We start from the raw sequence: 20,313 nt of genomic DNA, 5'->3' as shown, positions 1-20,313 counted from the left end.
CTCTGGATTTCAGTCGGGAGGAGCAGTTTGGACAGCCCTTTGAAAGTTTGGAGTAAAAGCTGGAACTCCAAGGAGCATCTTGGATAGTTCCTTGAAAGCTCAGACTAAAACTCCCTGTCCCACTGACATTGGAGCCACCAGCCTCCACTGGCTACAACTTCCCAGCACCCTTACCAAACTACAATTCCCATGATTCTTTGGTGAAAATCATGTGCTTTAATTGGATGTGCTTTAAATGTACTGTGTGGATCTGCCTGGGGTTCAATTCCAGAAAACTATGCAGAGTTCCCAGATGGTTAGGATTTATTCCCCATGCCAACAACCATACATACTTCTGACATAACTCCTTGCTGTGTATCAGTATCATTTTGTAGTAAGTGATAGCATGAGAATAAAAGGAAGGTACTGGTCTTCTATTAAGACTATACACCAATTAAAATGTAGTTTGGGGTTTGATTTACTGTGTTTCTGTAAATAACAAATGAATTGCTAGATTAAAATAAAAGCCACATTATCACAATGCAGCTGATGTTACAAGACCAACCAATGAAGAGAACGGCCTTATCTCAGCTTAACAACATATATAAATCATTGCCCTGACAATTATCTAGCAGCTTGGTCATTATAGGAAAATAAATCTATGGAATTAAGTGTTCAGGTCTTTACATCAGAAACAATGTCACAAACCATAGCTCAGTTGTACAGAACATGTTTTGAATGCAAAAAGACCCAGGTTCAATTCCCAACATTTCCAGGTATGGTTGGGAGAGACCCCTGTCTGAAAACCTGAAGGACCATGGTCAGTCAGTGTAGGCCAGGGGTGGAACATCCTGGCCATTGGCCATGGTGGGTTGAGACTGATGGGAGTTGAAGCCCAACATCATCTGGATGGCCACAGGTTCCCCAACCCTGGCATAGACAATACCCCGTAAAATGGAGCATTGGTCTGATTCTGTATAAGGCAGATTTTCAAGTTCATATTAGGACATTGGACCAGTGATAGAGAGATATTAAAGGCAGATGTGCCAGTATAAATGTTTAACAATGTGGTGTTAAATGTGTTGAATAAACAATGAATGTACATTTGAAAACAGTTCGATGAGCAATTAACAGTGTGTCGCAGGGCTGCTCTGCTTAGAAATTCAATGAAAAAGATAAATTTTAAAATCTTTTGTGAACCAGGCAATCTATTAAATGCCAGAGGCACTGTTTAGGGAAGAGCAGAAGTAATTGCTCTGCTCCATTTCAGACCGAATGCCTTGTCAAGATCATCAATACACAGTCGCCAGCCAATGGTCAGCCGTACATAGTGAATATCTCCTTTAGTTGGTTTAACCAGTGGCATAAATCTCCTTGAACGGAGGTGAGGGGCAACAACAAAAAACAAAACTTTGCTATATTAAAAAAAGAAAATAAACACAGAGGACATGGTTTAAACACATGAACAAAGCGTGTTTACTCAGAAGTAAATTTCACAGCTGTACATACCATACATTTAAAGCACATGGCTTTTCCTGATGGAATCCTGGGAACTGTGCTTTGTTAAGGATGCTGGGAATTGTAGCTCTGTGCGGGGTAATCTACAATCCCAAGTATTCTTTGGGGGAACTCATGTGCTTTAAATGGGGTTTACATGTATGGTGCGCACACACAATGAATTCAATGACTTTCTCCTAAATGTGCTTGGAATTGCAGTCTTAAGCTTCCCAAGAGCTGGCTGGGTCTCAGTGGTAACTCCCAAGGGGTAGCAAGGGCTTCTGGCAATTGCTCACCCTAAATATTTTCTGCTACTCCATTTCCCTCCCCCACCCCAGCTTTCAATCACAGTATATTAAGGCCCCATATAGCATCGGTAAGTCAGATGTTAATGAGTCTCTAAAATTGTCCTTTCGGGATAGGAATGGGAAACCTCTGGCCCTCCAGATTTTGTTGGACTAGAACTCCCATCACCCCCAATAGTTGATCATGCTAGCTGGGGCTGATGGCTGAGGGCCACTGGAATCCAGCAACATGGCATAATAATTCAGTTAGTCTTTAAGGTACCACAAGACTCTGAAATGTTGGGGGGGGGGTTGTTGTTGTTGTTTTGCATTAGCGGCTTCTATATCCAGTGAGGTTTTATGGGGCAATTTGGCACCCCGTAACAACGAACACAATGCTTCCATGACTCGCAGTAACCCATGACTTCCATGACCCAATACTGCAATGACTCATAATTGACTGAGAGCAAACTGAAGCTGGTATGGCAGTGCCCCCAAATGGATGAGCCTCATCTAGCCCAAAGTGGTTCAGAGAAGCTTAATTATTGTTCTTGCTCTGAACTCCTTACACTTCTGCTCCACATTCCTTTTGCTCCAGTAGTTCTGTTGCCATTGACGCTATTGGGTGTTGGGTGTGCACATCAAGAGTAGCAAACCTATGCCCCTCTACCTCCTATAGGCACCAGTCAGCATAGCCAATGATCAAAGGCGATGGGAATTCTAGTCCAACAATATCTGGAATGTCACAGATTCCCTATTCCTGGTGTACGTGGATGGAAAAACTGTGGAAGTGGCAACAGGGGTATAGTTGTCCAGGGTCTCTGGTGGTCTTAGATACCTTGCTTTTTTGTAAGCAGGGTCCCAGCAGGATCCCTATGTCTCCAGCATCCAACCAGCCAATCAGCATGAAAGGGGAGTGTGTTGGCCAATGAGAAGAGTCTTCCAACATGCTTCCTTGTCCTTTCCTGCTGATTGGAGCCAATCAGGGTGAAAGGAGGTGAGTCGGCCACTGAGATTCTCAGTTGGAAACACTCTCCCCCGTTCATGCTGATTGGATGCTAGGGACATCTGTTGTTGTGGCAGAAGGCATTAACAAGGAACTGATTCTCAACCCAGCAGCAAAAAGAGGGGGGAGGGGCATGGCTGTGACTGTCATGAAGGGACCCTGCACTTCTGAATTTACTGCTACATTACTGAGTGGTAAGGATTTGCTTGCAGCTCTCAAGCTTCAGAAAGTCTTTCTCATGAGATAACTGGAACTGCTTGAGCCAGGGCCCTGTGAGGTTATTATAAGACAGAACGATGCCACTTTCTTGTGAAACATGTGTTCTCAATCAGAGCTTGGAAAAGTTACTTTTTTGAACTACAACTCCCATCAGCCCAATCCAGTGGCCATGCCACCCCTCCTTCCTTAGTCTCAAGAATGCCGGGAGTGGAATGTGTGGTGTATGGAATTACATAACATTGCTGATGTTGTTGTTTTGTGTGTGTGTGCGTGTACATTTTTTTGAATGTTTATTCAGTTATATTGGGTCCTGCCTTCTGTCCAGACATCTCAGCAATTCCTTCCATTTGGTGTTTGGGAGGTAGGGAGGCATGAAAAAACAGATGGCACTTCTTAGTCAGAGTCAATTTCCATGCAACTGCTCTTGCTGAAAACCACCTAAAGCGTGGGTGATGATGGGGAGCTTTTTTCAGCCCCAAAGCGGCACTCTCTCCTGGGCAACCTTCTGGAGGGGCCACATGCTAAGGGTGGGTGGTGCCAGAGGTAAAAGCAAGTGGAGCAATGGATGAAAAGTTTGCCTTTGCACAGTAGGCCAATGTATACATTCACACATACATTCACGCACCCTTCCCTGTCCCCCTCCCAAGCAAGGAAGGGTCACTAGCAGAGTTCCAGCTAGGCAAAGCCACTCAAGGAGGGAGATGAAGCAAGGGCGGTGAGGGGTGTGGCCTCTCAAGAGAAGGCGTGGCTTAATTAATTAATTAATTGGGAGCTGTTTGCTTTTAGTCAGGTGGGGATGAGTTGGACCCTGCTTTTATGCATTTTGTAAGTATTTTAGGATTTTTTTAATTATTGTTTTTATATGTTTACTTGCTTCAGTTTCACTTTGGAAAAAAGTGATGTATGATTATGATTACGATTACGATTATTATTATTATTATTATTAATAATAATAATAATAAAATAGCAACTGGGGAGGGAGTATGGCCTGTGGTGTGGCTTGGGAGGGGGTGTGGCCCAAGGGCCAGTTAGAGAGACCTGCCGGGCCACATTTGACCCGCAGGCCTGAGGTTCCCTTCCCCTGATCTAAAAGGATCAGTATTGCTTAGTGCTTCTCTCCCCACTTCCCTGAGCGGACGTTCCAGGGACAGTCTTTTACAGGGTCAGTTTAAAGCAGGGATTCCCAAACTGCGGTCAGCAAGCTTCATTCAGGCCGTCTGCGGCATGCCTGCATCAAATATTCATAAAATTGTATTTTTGTTGCTTCTTTCATTTCTTATATATTGCATTTTATTGCAGTTTGAATTCTGTGGCATGCAAATTGTAATACAACAAAATATGATACAAGAGATAGACGAAGCAATAAAATTATAATCACAAATCATACAGCATCTAGCACAGTTCATTACAATTGCTACAACAGGCAGGAAAATAATTAAGTGATCCGCCAAGGCCATCAGCAATTTTCAAGTGGTCCATGAGGGGAAAACATTTGGGAACCAATGAATTAAAGGAAGAGATGGTCCTGGATACTTATACTTCATTTACAAATATACAAGCTGAAGGGCAGACGCCTGGACAGAAGTGCTAGTATGTGAAGCAGCATGGGGTACTCTGAATTGGATGGTGTGACCTTTCACCTCCACTTGATTCCTTTTTGCATTCAGGTTAAAATAAGTAGATTTGCTTCTCTTTCACTTGCTACATCCTATCCCCTGCCCAAGCAGGTGTGGTGTGTCCAACAGCTAGTAGGCGCTAGCCATCAAAAGCCCCCAATGCTAATTTTACACAGGAAGAGCTAACAGCAAACAAAATACTTTCCAGTAGGCATTCTTTTTATGATCCAAGTTTTAAATGCTTAAGTGTCTCAGCCAAATTATTTGTCATAGCCGGGAAATAGCCTTCTACTGAGTCTGAATATTGGTTCATCTGGCTTAGTACTGTCTCCACCAGCAATAGTCAACATTGTGCCCTCCAGATGTTGTAAGACTACAGCTTCATCAGCCCAGTCAGCATAGCCAATGGTAAGGGTTGATGGGGATTGTAGTCCATCAACATCTGCAGGGCACCACATTGACTATTCTGGTCTACACTAACTGGCAAGAGCTCACCTGTGTCTTAGATGAGGATTTTTCCCAGTCCTACCTTGACAGGCCAGGACTGAACTTGGGACCTTTTGCATGCAAAGCATGTGGGCTTTTGTATGACAACAAAAGTGACAACGTTTGTATTTTCTTTCTTCCAAAATATCTTCTATCTCTGCCCCATATACAGTTCAAATCCAGCACTCCCTATAAAGCTTGCCTTGTCTTCTTTGAGTTCTGAATATTAAATTGCCATTAAACTAAATTTGTTTAGGCAGACTCAGCTATCATGAGCAGAGTAAGGTTGTGTTGGCACGTTGCCATGCAACCTAACGTTTTATTGGAATACCACTTCTTTCGCAAGACAACATTGCCGTGTGTGTGTGTGTGTGATGATGATTCATAACTTCTGAAACTGCCATGAGGGTAAGTGAATGTTTTGCAAGCAATGTTTGCCGGAAGTGGCTTGCCATAGCAACCTAATGTTCAAATGATCATACCAGCAGAAGTCTTCCCACTGAACTGGATAAGATTTGCAAGTTTTGGAGAATCACAAACTACAATAAGAATGATCCAGCAAACATTGGAAAGGGCAGCCATCCTAGCCTGGGGATGGCTTTAATACAGCATAATCTACTTTCCATTAAAAAAAAATAGAATATCTGTGGTCCATCCATGTGTTTTAATGTATAAGCTAGAATGGATACATTGCATCACTTAATAACAAGGCATAACTAATTTGTGTTAACTGACCTCATTCTCCACATGCTGGACCAGATCAAGGTCCATCTGTTGCAGCCTTAAACACTAGGTCTGAGATGGGGAACTTGTGGCCCTACAGATGTTGATGGACTACAACTCCCATCATCCCCGGGAGTCATTGGCCATGCTGACTGAGGCTGATGGGAGTTGGAGTCCCAACAGCATCGTGAGCGCCATAGGCTCTCCAGCCCTGTGCAAGAGGTCCTCAGAAGTTGACTGGTGGTCCACCAATAGGCCACAGTTTACCTTCTGCCTACCCTTACCCTTGTCTATGGCATTGGGAACACCTCTGAAAACATTTAAATTTTATTTAGTTGGTTAGTTATTAAATTTTTATTACCCTCCCCTTTGTCAAGAGACCACATTAGAGGGTGGTTTCCAACATAGAACACAGCAAACAAAATATGTCAATAGATAATGTAATATCTATAGCTATCTGCCACGGAGTGGATGGTGGTGCACCCATGGCCCCTGGGCGGGGGGGGGTGTTCTCATCTGGGTACTAACCATACTACTACCTGCTGAGCTTCAACCAATTTATTGAGTCAGATGCCTTCAAAGCATATTCTAGATTCTAATGTAATTTCCTTTAGCCCTCCCTACCCAGACATATGGGACTTCCATCAGGCTAAGGGAGAGGAAGAGGTGGGACTGCAGAGCCTCTCCATCATCTCTGCTAAAAGACCACCTACTTCAGGCTCAGTTGTCATCTGTAGCATCCATTCCATCAGGCTGTGCAAGAGGAAGAGAGATAGGACTGTGGAGCTCTGCTGAAAGACCAGCAACTTCTAGCTCCTCTCCAATTTTTTTCACTCCTGTTGTTCACTACAAGATCTCTGTAAAGAGGAATTAGCCCGAGCTTGCTTTTCTCCCTCTTCCCTCCCAGTTCCTTTTTCCTTTTGTGTCGTGCTACTTAGATTGTGAACCGGAGGGCAGGGACAATCTTCTCACTGACATTTGTAAGCTGCTCTGGGAATCTTTTCTGACTGAACGCCAATAAATAAAATACATAACAAACAAATTCTGGTTCCTTAGAGGAGCCACCAGCCATCAAAGGCTGTTAATCAGGACTTTATTGTCTACCGTCAAGTGCCAAACAGTATATATATAAAAAAATCCAGGTGGGGGGCATTTTACATATATGAAGAGCATGATTCTAGCAACATTATTAACATGGGCGTAAGTGGAACGCAGGGTATATGTGGGAACTTGAAATATTTCCTTTTGTTCTCCATAGTAGGTGTATGTAATTACTTGTTGCTATTTTAAGTTGCAGTGTGGTTAACTAAAAAGAAGGGAGCGGGGGAAGCCCTTCTGCTCTGCTCTTATTTGACTGAAACAAGCCCTCAGCAGAGGGTGTGTATTTTAATAAATTCTGTGCTGTTAGCTCTTTGTCATGAAAGATGAGAGATGTGCCCAGACCAGCATTTTACATTCACATATGATCCCTGCTTCCACACATGCGCAGGCACATGGGTATGCACGCACACACACACACTCCTTCCCCTGCTGCAGCGCTAACAGCAACTTTGGGAAGTTATTTAGATTGGGTTGGGGAAATGGCACTTGATGAGGAGAGGTGGGGGTATTGAACTCTTTCCTAGCACTGTTTCTTCAATCAAAACCAGAGCTCACTTGCTCTCAAGTAAAAATCCAACAAAGAATGCTGAGAGTTGAGGAAACCCCTCACTGACTTCCCTACAATTCTCAGAATTCCCTGGAAAGAGGGATGCATTGTTAAACCCAGGGCTTTTTTTGTGCCAGTAGTCACCTGTACAGAGTAGCAGCACCTCTTTTTTTGCTGCCTATGGAAGTCATTTTGTGCTGTCACCCACAGCACATTTATCGTGATATGAGTACTTTTTTTTTTTACCAACAAAAAAACACTGGTTAAACTACACTGGCAATTGTAGCTCTGTGAGGGGAATAGAGGTCTCCTAACAACTCTCAGCCCTCTTCACGAACTACACTTCCCAGGATTCTTTGGCGGAAACCATGCCTGCTTAAAGTGGGATAATACTACTTTAAATGTGTAGTGCAGATGGGGCCATATGTTGGGAGAAAGATATGTTCTACAGTTTTTAATTCAACCTTGGGGTAAGTTTTGACCCTTGAAATACAGGAAGATTAAAAAGCTTGGCTGTAACATTTTTATTATTGTTAGTTTTTATTGTTAGTCTCTTAACGTTTTGATGTTTGCATGTTCTGCTTTGTACGTCGCTTAGAGTGGCTGACAATTCAGCCAGATAAGCGACTAATAAGTCGAATAAATAAATAAATAAATTTTATGGGCAAGACAGGAGCCCAAAAGGATAGATTAGAGCAGCCTTTCCCAACCTTTGGGTCCCCAGTTGCTGCTGGACTACAACTCCCATCAGCCCCAGCCAGTATGGCCAATGGTCAGGAAAGATGGGAACTATAATCCAGCAACAGGACTACAGGAAGCTTGACCCTGGAAGAAATGGGGTCAAATTCTTTTCCATCTCCATTATCAGAGCTCCTGCTCATAACTGAATACATAACTCTTTCAGAGTCAGTTTTTATGTCTGTAAAATGGGAATAGTAAGTTGCAGCCTGTAAGTTGCAACCTAGAAAATATGCCTATACGTTTCAAGATGTCACACCTGCTGCTACACATGTTTCTCTCAATCCTTTCATTCCCTTTCTGCTTTACCTGCTGAGGGGACCATAGTACAACCATGGTCCTCTTTGTCACAGCAATCCGCAGTAAGGACAGATACTGGGTTCAGAAGATGAGCAGGTAAGAAGATGCTGCCGGTTCCTTAAGTGCTGGCTGGTGTCCACTGGGAGTGGTACAGCAGAAGGCAGGGTAGCCCAACAGTAGGTGGGGCCAGAGTCATTGACAGGCAGAGCCAGAGCCAATGACAAGCAGAGCCAACCAAGGTGAGGTTTGCCCACAGTCTCCTCCCTGCCCAGTCCTACCAGAGCAACATTGAGATTAAAGAAGAGGAAGCGGACAGGCAGTGCAGCCCCTGGACTGGTTGCAGGTAAGAAGGCAGGCGGGAAAGGGCTGGCTGAGGGTAGGCCCAGGATGGTAGTGCAATGCCCCATTTGCCCAAAAGGGCCAGTCCCTGGCTTCGTTGTCTCCCCCTGTATCTGGCAACATGCAAACACTTGTGACCAAAATGTCCCTAAATAGGTATAATGACCACGTTTTTACTCTTTCTTCACTGATAGGGTGAAGAATAGCTACAAGGCATGCTGCACATTAAAACATCAATATCCAGCATTTAAAAGTGAAGGGCTTCTTTCTCCTTTTTTTAGAAAGTGCAGAGAGCACTTTAGACCACTGGCCAGAGGCAAAAGACAGAGGGTTCCTGCACCTTTAATAGCTGCAGAGAAGCAAGAATTTCAGACAGTATAGATTGTCAGCCTGCTAAAATTCCCTTTTCTATACAACTATTAGAGGTGCAGGAGCCCTTTCTTCTTTTGTACCTGACCACTCTCACTGGCAACCAGATGTTATGCATGTGTATGCAAAAGTTTGACTAATGTCAGGGGGGGGGGCTTGTTCCTAGGTGAAGATAAAATCCATTGCCAATGTTTCTTCTGACTGATTGATTGATTTTTGATTGATTGATTTATATATATATGTCCTCCCAGCAGGAGCCCAGGGCAGCACTTAAATGGAGCCAGGATTTCCCAATATAGAGAATTAATCTTTTCCCCAAAGCTTTGCCTGAAACATCTCCCTCAGCTGCTTCTCAATGACATCTGCTACCACTGGGCAACTTTTTGTGATTGGCAAATGTCTTACATAAACGCTGACTCAGGACAGTGTGCTTATATAAACTGTTTTTCAAGTTAAAACAGTAACCAGACTGGTGATGGCAGGCAAATTTAGAACTGAGGCTGCAATCCTAGGAACATTATTATTTTAATTCAGTGGGACTGCACTTTAGAGTAAATATGAGTAGGATCAGACTGCATGCTTGCGATCTTAGGTTTGCTTGGTGGAATTTCTTTACTATGCAACTTTTAAAGATACAGAATTCTTCACAGGGTCTTTACCTTACAACACTATTTAAATAACAACAACAAAATGCTGCAGCATTTAGCATGTTCTTGCAGTTTTTTGCCAAATTCACAGTTTACAATGGAAGAACATATATTGGTGCTGTTTACACACCATAGATGTAAAACATATTCCCCCTACCAGGAATCCTGGGAATTGTATTTTGTTAAAGGCGATGGGAATTGTAGCTCTATGAGGAGTAAATGCAGTTCCCAGGATTCAGGGAGGGGGAGCATTTTAAATGTATGGTGGGTATGTAGTTTAGGTCAGGGGTCACCAACCTTTCAGGGTCAATGGGCACATTGGGATAATTGAGAACATGCTGTGGATGCCAGTCATAAAATGGATGCTGTAGGAGAGGCAGAACCAGTGCAAACAGAAACTGACCAGGAAAAGCAAACAGTCTTTCACATGGGTTTTTGAGGGGATTACTGAGGCCTTTTATGGGCACCACTGGAGGTACTGGTGGGCACAATGGTGCCCATGGGCACTGTGTTGGCAACCTCTGCATTAGGACATGCATGCAAGATGATCTGTTGTCTTTCTCAGGCACCTGTTCTGATAACAGGGAGGAATCATAGCTTGGTGGTGTAGCATTTGCTTTCCATGTAAAAAGTTCTAGGTTCAATCCCTGGCGCGCACAGTTAAAAAGTTCAAGTAGCAGATGATGGATAAAATGTCTGCCTGGGACCCTGGAGAGTTGCAGCCAGTTAGAGTAGACCCTGCTGGGTTAAATGAACTCATAGTCTTACATTCCTCCCCCACCCCATCATAAGGGTCTAAACGTTTCGTGAGAACATAGACTTGTGCTACATGTACCTGAGTTGCCATGATTCACCTGGCAACAGTTCAAAATTTCATGCAAAGACATAAACCTCAGTATTATTTTTATGTCTATTATCTCCCTGTTCTCTGCCCTAGGCAGTTAGATTGCACCAATAACTTTCCTGATTTCCACACCTGGGCTTAATGAAATTGGGTAATACATAATGAAAGCTGATTTCCCTGTGGTGCTGCTAAACTGGGAGTAACAACACCTGCAAAATAAGTCCAGAGTCCCCAACTTTATTTACATGCGTGCTTAACTCTACCTGCTGGGCCTGACCATAAAGTACTTTGTTGGTGTAGGGCCAGCTCAATTAAACGAGCAGCCTGAAGACAATCTCTAGAGTTACTTGTACACTGCAAATCTGGCAGGGTGTCAGTTCCTTGCAAATGTCAGAACTAATATTACCTTGATTCAAACAAGCAAAGCTAGATTAAGACTGCACAACTCAAACCTTTATAGCAGTAGTGTAGTGGCAAATTCAAAAGTGCAAGGTCCCTTCATGATAGGCACAGCCACACCATCTTCTAAGATTTTATTGAAAACAAAGAAAACATTGTTTTTGTTGCATTGTTCTTGTATTCGCATTGTTCTTGTTGCATTGTATTTTTACTGTATATTTTTTACTGGTTATTTCTTATGTATTTTTTTTTGTAATCTGTTTTAATATGTTGTTCACCACTTTGGGGGCCTTTTGCCCAAAAAGTGGTATATAAATAAACTATATAAACTAAACTAAACTATATAACCTTCAATGATTATAGAATAATTGGGCCAGCCTTGAACTGCTTTCTGCTTCTCTGTCACTGTCACCATTTGACTATCCTTTCTCACTGTCAGAGATGTTGCTTGAATTACTGGATTCAGTGTCTACACAGGGCCTTCTCTCCGTCCCACCAACGAAAACAGCTAGGTTGGTGGGGACTAGAGAGAGGGCATTCTCAGTGGCGGCCCCCACTCTCTGGAACTCCCTCCCGTTCGATCTTCGCCATGCCCCTTCCCTGGATACATTTCGCCGAGCCTTAAAAACATGGCTCTTTGGACAGGCCTTTGGGGTCCCCGGGGTGGGCTAATTTCTTTATATTGTTTTAAAATTGTCTATTGATGGCCCTGTACTGCCGCTTTTTAAAATGGTTATTGTTGACTGCACTGTATTTTATTATGTATCTATATTGTATTGTTGAATTTTAATGTTGTACGTCGCCTAGAGTGGTTTCGGCCAGATAGGCGACACAAAAATTAAATTTATTATTATTATTATTATATCTCCTGCTGCTATCAAACTGTTTGATGGGATGCAACTGATGTAGATGGGATGCTATCTCCAGGATTCACTGTCTCTTCTTCTGCAATTATAGAATTCTCACTCTCCACAACTTGTCTTGGCTTTTTGAAGCAGGAACGAATAATTGCTTTCAATTGACACTCATTGGGGCCTGCATCACAAATTCAGAAAGCTCTACAACAATAAAGAAAAATACAAGCTTTTAAAAAACTGCTGGGTGCACAGGTTTTCCCCACTCCCACTCTTTTTCTCTAGGGGCTGTTTTGCTACTGGGTTAAGAAAAAGGCTGTTTTTTTTCTTAAATGAAGGAATTCACACTATCTTAGCAGGTCAGGCATTCATTTTGCATAGGAACTTGTAACCTTTTGAACTTTGCCACCTTCTAGAAGGTAGGAAGGGACTTTTCCATCCCCTTCTCTATCACCCTGTGTCACCTCCTCCTTTCACGCATACCTAGAATGTTAGAAAATGATAAACATTTTAGCCCATTCAGGCATTTTTTCATCATTATTATGCTCTAGAAAGGAACTTCCTTTTCTGAGTTTCCCTTCATGGCTGCCATACTAAGACTCATAGTAACTGTATTTGGGCAGAGCTTATGAGTTTCAGGGGGAAATTTAAGCATGGAAATTCCTGATCCTAACCTGTGGTGTTGGCTGTACCATACACATGTTATTAGGCATATGCATTTGCATTTCACCTTACCATGCACTATATCTATTTATCATCATTAAAAGCTGAAACACGATCACACATATACATACATTCTCCCTCCCCCCTCCAATGTATTTTTGCTCTCTTTCCCTCCGCTTCCCTTACTCCTAGCTTTCAGCTAAAACAAAACCACAAATCTTCTCTCTGCCCCCTGCCCCCTGCCCCCTGCCCCCTGCCCCCTGCCCCCTGCCCCCTTTATCCTCACAACAACCCTGTGAGGTAGGTTAGACTGAGCAGCAGTAATTGGCCCAAGGTTACCCAGTGAGCTTCATGGCTGTGTGGGGATTTCAACCCTGGCCAACACTCTAACCAGTTCACCACACTGGATCTTGTAGCTAGGGTATTTTTCTTGTATTAGGAGAAATTGCTTGCAAAAATGTGTACATTAGTCAAAACAGCCTACAAAAATGTGTTTATTAGCAGAAATGCGCACTACAATGCTCAAAATGTTTAATGAGCTTTTTTTTTAAAATCACAAATTGCTGCAGAAATGGGGAGAACAAAATTTAAGATTGGGAAAATGAGAAACTGAAAGAACTGAAACGGGAAGATCTTGCCATCCCTAATTCCTGGATTTATATGGTAGGTTAAGGTATATACAGTACATGACATGCATACAAGGCACACGTGTTTATTGGACAAGGGCAACACTCAAATAATTGTCTGTGCTGCACACTTATTTATGTATTTATCTCCATGAATGTATAAGAATCAGATCTCTACCTTGTATGTATCTTTATGAGATGCATATATTATAGAGCCACAAGAGTGGCTGTATACTATACCCAGTGTGGATTTTTCGCATTCTGCAATGTTAAATTGAAAATACCTCCATGCCATTCTGATGCTTCCTATAAGCTCATTTCAAAACAAAACCTTACAAAACGTATAGTCCTGAACTCAGAAACGCTTGCTTAACAACCCTCTCAATTTTCATGGCAACACACAAAACAGTCAGAGAGAATAGAGAGTTCAAAGTGTAAAAAGAGGGGGGGGGGGAAACCAGACTCGTTCTGGACTTTTTTTCTGTCAGAGTTCTCATAATTTGTTGAAATTAATTAAAAATCAGCAATGTTCACAGAATGCCTGTAATCCTATTACTGACCTTGCCCCATACTTTGACCTTCCTTTTCTGCAGTTTAAAGGTTTAAAAAGAAAAGCCTGGCTGATTTTTTAATTAATTTAAGATATTTAGCATTGAAGTCTATCATAACTTTGGGCATGCTCAGTAAGAACCAACTGTTAGTCTTCTAAAAGCCAGATTCAAAGCTGCTTGGCTTGGCTAATCAGGGGGCCACACCCACACCAGAACTTTATTTCACTTTAGACTCATGGCTTCCCCCAAAGAATCCTGGGAAGTGTAGTTTGTGAAGGGTGCTGAGAGGAGAGTCCTATTCTCCTGACAGAGCTCCAGTGGTCAGAGTGGTTTCACAGTCGGCCACTCTGATTGTAGCTCTGAGAGGGGAATAGAGCGTCTCCTAGCAACTCTCAGCACCTTTCACTAACTACACTTCCCAGGATTCTTTGGGAGATGCCATGGCTGTTTAAAGTGGAATAAAGGTCTGGTGTGGATGTGATCAGTGACAGCTTTGGTTTAAATTTGGGTGGGAGACTACATGTGCCTGCTGTAGAATAAAAAGGTTGGGGAAACGCTGAAAAACAATGATACTGTTCACAATGTTTTCCATTTAGAAAGGAAAGGGGTTTCCCCTCTGCCCAGTACCCACTCACCCACCCAATCTCTTCCCCTCCCTTCCCTTCCCTTCCCCTCCCCTCCCCTCCCCTCCCTTCCCGATGTCCTCCTCCTCCCCTCTCTGCCCCTCCCCCAGGTCAGTTTCACCTGTCCTAAGCATGATTGCACGGGTAAATCCCACTGAACTCAAAAAGCATGCAAATGATCAAACCTGCCCTCCCCTCCTCCTCCATCTCTTTCCCCTTTCCTTTTCCCTCTCCCTTCCTTTGCCCCTCCCCTATCCCCTTCCAATTCCCTCCTTCTCCCTCTTCCTCCCCCCTCCTCCCCTTCCTCCACCATGATTAGTTTTACCTATCTTAAGCATGATTGCATGGGAGTAAATCTCACTGAACTCAATAAGCATGCAAATGATCAATCCATTCTCAGCAAACTTGCACAAGATCTCATTTCTTACCTCCCAGATTAAAAAGCAGAGAAATTCACTAATAGGAAAAAAAAACTTGTGGTTTAAGAACGTACCTATAGCCCACAGATATTTCTATCAAGTCCAATATCTCAGAGAGGAGGTCAGGTCTCCTGCTCCCCTGGTGCATTAACTATAGCTGCTCAATTTCCCTGTTTTTTAAAAATTTGATAGAAATATCTGTTAGCTATAGGTGTGTTCTTAAGCCGCAAGTCTTTTTGCCTATTAGTGAATTTGAAGAATAGGTATAGCGCCTGAATGATCCCTAGAGTGGAGCCTATGCAAATTTAGTCTGAAATAATTTCCAGAGTTGAATGGGGCTTACTGACAAGTGCATATGCATAGAATTACAACTTTAATCTTATCCTGGATTGAACAATATTATATTGCTTCAGTTTATCAGATGACAAAAAGCATGTAGGCTTCATTGCTAAGTGTGCAGAATACTGGTTGTACACAATCTTTATTTATTTATATGATTTCTTACCCAATCTTCACAACATGGTCCTAGGGCAGATTGCAACAACACAATATTCAGTTATAAAAACAAGTAAAACTATTACACTTATGAAAACAGTAAAACTGTTCCAACCAAAATCAGAACAGTATAAATTCAGGCAAAGTTGTGGACTACACAAAACACCTTAACTTCCAAAGGCCAGAGTAAAGAGGTGTGTCTTTAGTATGTGGTCAAAGCTGTACAATGAAGATGCCAGACGCAGCTCTGTGGGGAGGGAGTTTTACAATTTAGGGGCTACCCAAGAGGGTGGCAGAGGACTACCAAGAAAGCCCCCTCTGCTGTTCCTGAGAGTATCTGTAGAATTATTTGGGGCCTAAGGCATTTATGGCTTTAAACATTTGGCCTGGAAACAAACTGGCAGTCAGAACAGCTCTTTTAAAACATGAGTTATTCCAGCTCTAAATGGAATTCTAGCCAGTAAGCTAGGTGCTGCATTTTGGACTAGTTGAAGTTTCCAGATTGTCTTCAAGGGCAGCCCTACATACAGAGCATTGTAATAGTCCAATCTGGAGATTACCGGAGCTTGAAGTACAGTGGTCAAGTCATCTTTGTCCAAGAGGGGCCGTATTTTTATTTTATTTATTTCATGCAAAGCGAAGTTGATGTTGGAGGATCATTGTTTCAACACTGGTGGTCTTTGCTTCTTCCAATACGCTAACATTAGTCTGCCTATCTTCCCAAGTAATTTGCAGAATTTTCCGGAGGCAGCGTTCAAGAAGTTGGGAGTGGTGTTTATAGATGGTCCATGTTTCACAGGCGTACAGTAAGGTCGGTAGTACAATGGCTTTGTAAATAAGCATTTTGGTCTCCCTGCGAATATCCCGATCCTCAAACACTCTACGCTTCATTCGGGAGAATGCAGCACTTGCAGAGCTCAGACGATGCTGAATTTCAGCATCGATATCAGCTTTTACACAGAGATGGCTGCCAAGATAAGAGAAGTGTTCGACATTCTCCAGCGTCGCACCATAAAGCTGGATTGATGGTGCTACAGAGGGATTGTTTCGCACTTGCTGATGAAGCACTTTGGGTTTTTTGATGTTAAGTGAGAGGCCAAGCTTTTCATATGCTTCTGCAAAGACATTTAGGAGTGTAGCCATTCAGGGTCTCAGGGGTCTTACACCCCTTACTTTTTTGGGAATAGGGTCCCAGCAGGGTCCCTATGTCTCCAGCGTCCTGTGAACTAATCAGCATGGAAGGGGTGTGTTTTAGCCACTGAAAAGAGTCTTCAAACATGCTTTTTTGTCCTTTCCTGCTGATTGGAGCCAATCAGAGTGAGAAGAGGTGAGTCAGTAACTGAGAAGACTCTTCTCAGTAGCGAACACTCTCCCTTGTCATGCTGAGTGGCTCCTAGGGACGCTTTTTATTGTGGGAGCAGGCATTAACAAGGATGTCATTCTCAACCCAAAAGAAAAAAAAAGGCAGGGGTGGATGGGGTGTGGCTGTGCCTATCATGAAGGGACCCTGCACTTCTAAATTTGCCACTATACTACCGCTGGGAAAATACGAGGCAAGGCTGTATGTTAACTATATCTACCTGAAATATATATATATATTTGAAAAAGAAAAACCTATGCATTGAGTGAATAACATCTAAGGAAGAGAGGATGCAAAAGGTGCTAAGTTCACACTTTATATTTCATTTTCCTCCACACAGAGCTTTTTTAGAATAGAATCTTTGATACTGCTGAGGGACTGACCATCTCAACAACTCCTCGCTCCCACGCTCCTTCTCAGAGCCCCAAAGGACCAGCGCGTGACCGACCCTTAGGCGGCGCTCGAGGGGCTTCACCCTCCTCTCCCAAGCGCTTTCCCTCTTCGACCAATTAGCTGGCGAGGCCCGGGCATTCTGCGCTCGTGACGCGCCTTCCCGGGGAAGGAAGGTTCCCAGCGCGCGCAGCCTTACCGCGGTGCAGTAGGACGGCGGAGGAGAGAGCGAGAGAGTTGTAGTGGAGGCAGCCGCTAAGCTTGAGCGGGGAGGGGATTGCAAGCCGAGGAGTCGGCACGCCGGAAGGCATTTGGGGAAGGGGCTCTCTTTGTTTTGATTCGGCAGCTGTCGTAGATTCCTACCTTTCACTATTATTATTTGGTCCAAAAAGCAGCAGATCTGCTGCATGTGAATAGAAGCACTGGTGTTAACTTCCTTCTCGGCTTCTCCTTCTGTGCCTTTCAGTGCAGTAAATAGACTTTTTGTCGGGGGGAAGGAGGAGGATCGTTTGATACATATTTTTTTAATTTTGGAAGGCGGGTTGTTTTTAATTTGAACGTTTTTTCTTTCGTTTTGGCTTACGAGAAACAGACCTAGTGATTTATTTATTTATTTTGGTCAAATTGGATCTGCAGCTGTTCCAATGAAGAGCTGGTCGCGGGGGGAGGGGGCCGTTGTCGGAGGCAGCTGAGTAGGATCTTCTGCAGCCGATGCCTTTTTGAGCGACTCGCCCTCTCGCCAGCCTCGATCCGATTCCTACTTGTTGTGTGGGCATGAGCCAGAATGGAAAGCGATGGACCTTGTTGCTATCCTTGTGTGGGGGGGATAGAAACGTCTTGATTTCTTTTTTTCCCATCCGTGGGACTTTATTTTCGAGGTCACGTTGCTGTAGGGGCTGCATGTAAGCGGCGGGAGAAAGCGTTGGGAAGGTTAAAAAATATAAGGGGGAAAAAGATAAGTAGGTCCTGGCTCTGCTGCTTTTTAGATTGAATTCTTCTATTTTATTTTATTTTGCAAAATCTCAGATTTTTTAGTGTGGGTTCCTCACCCCCCGCAGGGTAGAACTGAAGTAAGCAAGAATTTTTTTGTGGGGGGGAGGCGCGCGCGGACGGGTTGTAAAACCGCAGCAGTTTCTTCGGTGTTCTCCTTGATCTGGTCGAAAAAAATGGAGGCTGTGATAGAGAAGGAGTGTAGCGCACTGGGAGGACTCTTCCAGACCACCATCAGCGACATGAAGGTAAGAGGGCCTGGAGCATGGGGGAGTCGCGGGCGGGCGTGAGATGCCGCTCTCCCAGAGCCCGGCCAAACCCCTCGCCTGAGCATTGGTCTCAAATTCCACCTGCATTAAAGGACTGCTGGGGGGCGGTGGCGGAAGGAAAATCGCCACAGCGAACTCCCCCCCCCCGTTGGTGTGTTCCTTGCAGATGGAGGAACCCTGCCTCGAATTGACAGCAGCTGCAAAGAGCAATTCCTCCCCTCCTCGTGTATTGCTGCTTGTTTAGGCTCGGGACCCCCGTCGGAGGCAAAAGCTGCCTACTTCTTTGCGAGGCGCTGTGGCTCTCCTTGAGTTGTGCTTTGCCCACCCTCCTTCTCTTTAAGGCCTGAGATTTCCCAAAGTCCCTTGGGAATTGTTCTAATTAAGACTAAATGGAACCATTTAATAAGGATAATAATTCCGGAAGATTGAGGGAGGCTCTCGCTGTCGAGAGCCCAAAGCTGCGCCGCGGAAAGCCTCTCGAGGTGGGGCAGAAACGCCCATGGAAGCATTTGAGTGTATGCTGTAATGACGATAAGCTATCGATATTCTCTTTGTTTTTGTACCTTTTCCCCTCCACCCTTCCAGATTCCTAAGGCCCAGGAGAGGGTATCAGTCTGACATTATTCAAAGACCATCATTGTTGCATTTTTGTACCTGTGTCTTTGCTGCTTGCTGATGGGGGGCGGAGGCAAAGAAATGATAATTTGCCCAGGGCTAACAAATAAGTGACGTGAATGGATGTGTATGGCAGCGTTTCTTAGATTTAAAGGTACCACTCTGATTGAGTGTCAAATTTTAATGGAACATCTATAGGCAGAGGCAGTTTACTTTTGAATATCAGGTGCAATGCAAAAGGCTATCAGTGTTATGTCTTCCCTTAAAGTGCCCAGAGGCATTTAGCTGCTGTTGGAAAACAGTGTGGTGGACCTTGGTGTGATCCCTTGAACCTTTCTAATGTTCTTTAAGGCGGATCTGATTTAGGTGTCTGTCTGTGTACTGCCTTCAAGTCAATTCTGACTTATGGCAACCCTATGACTAGGGTTTTCATGAGGCTGAGAGGCAGTGACTGGCCCAAGGTCACCCAGTGAGCTTCATGGCTGTGGGGGGACTCAAACCCTGGTCTCCCAGGTTGTAGCCCAATACCTTAACCACTACACCACACTGGCTTTGGGTCTGTCTGTACTGGCATTGCATACAGCAGTCTTGTGTATACAAGGGCAGAAAAGTTATGTGCCTTCAAGTTCATTACGACTTATGGCAACCCTATGATTCAGTGACCTCCAAGAGCATCTGTCATGAACCACCCTGTTCAGATCTTGTAAGTTCAGGTCTGTGGGTTCCTTTATGGAATCAATCTTTCTCTTGCTTGGTCTTCCTCTTTACTACCCTCTTCTGTTTTTCCCAGCATTATTGCCTTTTTCTAGTGAATCATATCTTCTCATTATGTGTCCAGAGTATGATAATCTCAGTTTCATGATTTTAGCTTCTAGTGACAGTTCTGGTTTAATTTGTTCTAACACCCAATTATTTGTCTTTTTTGCAGTCCATGGTATCCGCAAAGCTCTTCTCCAACACCACATTTCAAAGGAGTTGATTTTTCTCTTACCAGCTTTTTTCACTGTCTAACTTTCACATCCATACATAGAGATTGGGAATACCATGGTCTGAATGATCCTGACTTTTAGTGTTCAGTGATACATCTTTGCATTTGAGGACCTTTTCTAGTTCTCTCATAGCCGCTCTTGACTATTGTTTCCATTTTGGTTAATGACTGTGCCAAGGAATTGATAATCCTTGACAAGTTCAATGTCCTCATTGTCACTAGCCTGATTTTTTTTAACACTAGCCTGGTAGGAGGCTGCTAGCGGAAACAAGATTTGTAGCCATTTAGCAGGCTGGTAAAAAAATAGTTGCCATCTACCATGAGGAGTGACAGAGGTGAGCTCAATCTCTCCATCCCTCCTCTTGCTCCTGCTTTT

The 20,313-nt window shown here is 43.7% G+C and overlaps 1 protein-coding gene across 15 annotated transcripts in view; it reads left to right on the top strand.

The window, feature by feature from the left end:
• The first annotated feature begins 17,222 nt into the window (after positions 1-17,222).
• The window catches only part of MTSS1 (MTSS I-BAR domain containing 1), a 175,913-nt gene continuing 172,822 nt past the window's right edge, over positions 17,223-20,313 (top strand). For 4 of the 15 annotated variants that reach the window (XM_061606310.1, XM_061606286.1, XM_061606302.1 and 1 more), the window contains exon 1: positions 17,223-18,313. In XM_061606310.1, coding sequence (XP_061462294.1) covers positions 18,242-18,313 — 72 coding nt within the window. In that variant the 5' untranslated portion in view covers positions 17,223-18,241. Of the gene's footprint in view, positions 18,314-18,539; positions 18,850-20,313 lie in introns of those variants that run through there. The other 11 variants (XM_061606347.1, XM_061606364.1, XM_061606337.1 and 8 more) reach the window with 9 other exon arrangements.

The sequence above is a fragment of the Rhineura floridana genome, chromosome 1, assembly GCF_030035675.1.
Source record: "Rhineura floridana isolate rRhiFlo1 chromosome 1, rRhiFlo1.hap2, whole genome shotgun sequence".
Lineage (NCBI taxonomy): Eukaryota > Metazoa > Chordata > Lepidosauria > Squamata > Rhineuridae > Rhineura > Rhineura floridana.
The sequence above is the reverse complement of the archived record's forward strand: the minus strand, read 5'-3'. Positions and strand labels throughout refer to the sequence as shown.